This window comes from Bison bison, unplaced genomic scaffold, assembly GCF_000754665.1.
Source record: "Bison bison bison isolate TAMUID 2011002044 unplaced genomic scaffold, Bison_UMD1.0 scf7180017864535, whole genome shotgun sequence".
NCBI lineage: Eukaryota > Metazoa > Chordata > Mammalia > Artiodactyla > Bovidae > Bison > Bison bison.
This window is the reverse complement of record NW_011495084.1, coordinates 12403760-12406114: the sequence shown is the minus strand read 5'-3', so window position 1 is coordinate 12406114 and position 2355 is coordinate 12403760. Positions and strand designations below refer to the sequence as shown.

General features: G+C 46.3%; 1 protein-coding gene across 1 annotated transcript in view; it reads left to right on the top strand.

Moving 5' to 3' along the window:
- The window catches only part of CCER1 (coiled-coil glutamate-rich protein 1), a 1350-nt gene extending 256 nt beyond the window's left edge, over positions 1-1094 (top strand). The window contains exon 2 of the mRNA XM_010832067.1: positions 1-1094. Within this exon, the coding sequence (XP_010830369.1) occupies positions 1-1094 (1094 nt within the window).
- Positions 1095-2355: the final 1261 nt, after the last annotated feature.

Genomic DNA, 2355 nt, shown 5'->3' with positions numbered 1-2355 from the left:
ACGAGCCCCCGAGGAAACAGGCGAAGCAGCAATACGGTCCAGGCCCTTGGTTCCAACCACCCTGGCGTCCCTACTGGGCCGTGTATTCTAACTGGGGGCGCTGGAGAGGGCCCTGGTGCCCACCTCCGGCGGGATTCAGGAAGCCCCCGGGCCGGGTGCAAGTGATTCGGGTGTACGGCCTGCATCCGCTCTGCCTTTGCTGCTGCTCCTGCTGCCATGGGCCCTGGAACCCCGGCTGGGCGAGGCCCCCGGGCAGAAAGAAGCGCTGGGGTCGCCGGGGCCGCGGCCTGCGCCGTCACCCTCGCCGCTCCGCCCAGAGGAGCCCTCCGGTGGATCTGAGCACATTGCTGCGGCCGGTCAACCTGTACGGGTGGCGTGCCCCTGGCATGCGGGCGCCGCGCAACACCACGCAGTTCATCATGAACCAGATCTACGAGGACATGCGGCAGCAGGAGAAGCTAGAGCGCCAGCAGGAGGCGCTGCGGGCGCAGCAGGCCCAGGCAGCGAGCACAGCCTCCCCGGAGGGCGCCTTCGGAAACGACGTCCCACCTAGCGGTGGCCAGGAAGACGAGGAGCTGCAAGATACTCTGTACAGCTTTGTGCGGAATCCCTCTCTCGTCTTCAGCCCTGACCCAGATGAGGAAAAGCAGACGGCCACCTCACAGCTGGTGGTGGAAGAAGAGGAAGGGGAGAGAGAAGAGGAGGAGGAGGAGTGGTGTGACGAGGAGGAGTGTGATGGCAAGGAGCTGGAGAGCCAGGAGGAGGACGAAGAGTCAGAGGCCAAAGATGAGGAGGACGAAGAGTCAGAGGCCAAAGATGAGGAGGAGGGCGAAGAGGCTGATTACATGGAGGAGCGGGAGGAGGAAGATGAGGAGGACGAAGCGGAGGAGATAGCAGAGGAAGAAGAGGGGCTGGCGGAGGATGAGCAGACTGAGGAAGAGAATCATTTGCCTCTGGAAATGCCTTTATCATTCCTAGTGGGGGCTGAAGAAGAGAGAGAGAACTTTATGAATTGTACCTATTTAAGCCCCAAACAGGGAATTCCCAAAGTGGCACAGGAAGCTGTCTTCATGGTACAGGACATTAACTGTTAAGACATCAGGAAAGGGATTGAGGAATGCTATGGAACTGATTGAAGGCTAAAATGATTAGCCACTTGTCAAAAACTAATGAAAAAGTGAGTTCCATTAATAAACCTATCATCTTTGGCCATTATAAAACATTTAAAAATTGGTGTGTTGTGTGTATGACTATGGGTGGGGGAGGTAGAGCTTTCAAATATAATTTAACTGGAAATGATTAAAGGCCAAATATTTTATTACTACAGTTTGAATATTTTCATTTGGTGTTTTCTCCTCTAGATGCTTGAGTTTTTTGTTTTTTTTTTAAATAATTCTGGTAATGCTGAAAATGTTTCCTTTTAAACAACTTTATACATCATCTCTACTTAATGAGCTTGGATGAACAGTTATTTTGACTGTTAGATGCCTAAGAAACATGTGCCATGTTTATTAAATGTTTGTCAGTACTTTTAACATGATAGCTGAAACCATTTTAAAATGCCTATTTTAATAATTTAAGATTTTCCACCTTCAGAGTTCATTTTTGAGGGCTGTATTTTGGTAACCCAGTTTGCAGTCTCTTGTGGCATCGCTCATTTATATTCCTTGTTCCACAGTGCTATGGATCTTCCTCAGAAGAACATGAAGTTGCTTCTGTGGAACTGGTTATCTGCCATGGCCTCAGCAATCCATAAATCCATGCATGGAGAGGATTCCCCATGGTCAGAAGTCAACTTGCACACCTAGTTAAAATCTAAGGTAACTGCAAACAATGGAACATAGATTTTGAAGCCTTGTTCCTGGATATATTCCTTGTCATAAGTTCACAGGAATAATAAAAATAGACTTTGCAGAATGAATTTTTTAAAGATGATTGGCCTTTTGGGGGTGGAATATCTTTTTTAAAAATTTTCTTTCCCAATTGTCTTCCTTATAAAGGAGAGTAAAACAAATATGTTTAAGTGCAAGCTTGTGTGAACTAGTTTCTGATGTCTAAACAATTACCTATGGAGAATTCAACATTCAAAATAACAGCTTTTATTCAGACATTTTTAGGAAGTAATACTGTTCTTGGATCCTTGATTCTCATAACTCAATAAAAGTTACAGTCATAGCATATTTCCAAAACTCCCCTAGATGAAGGATTTGAGTCCAGTTTATCAAAAATTACATCTTTTGACAAACTATACTACTAAGTATAGTCTGAACCACCATTCAGTATTTAATGAAAAGAAGACTGTAGGGTCTTCTTTACCTGTAGGGTCATCTCTTACCTGAATACTGATTTTATTGC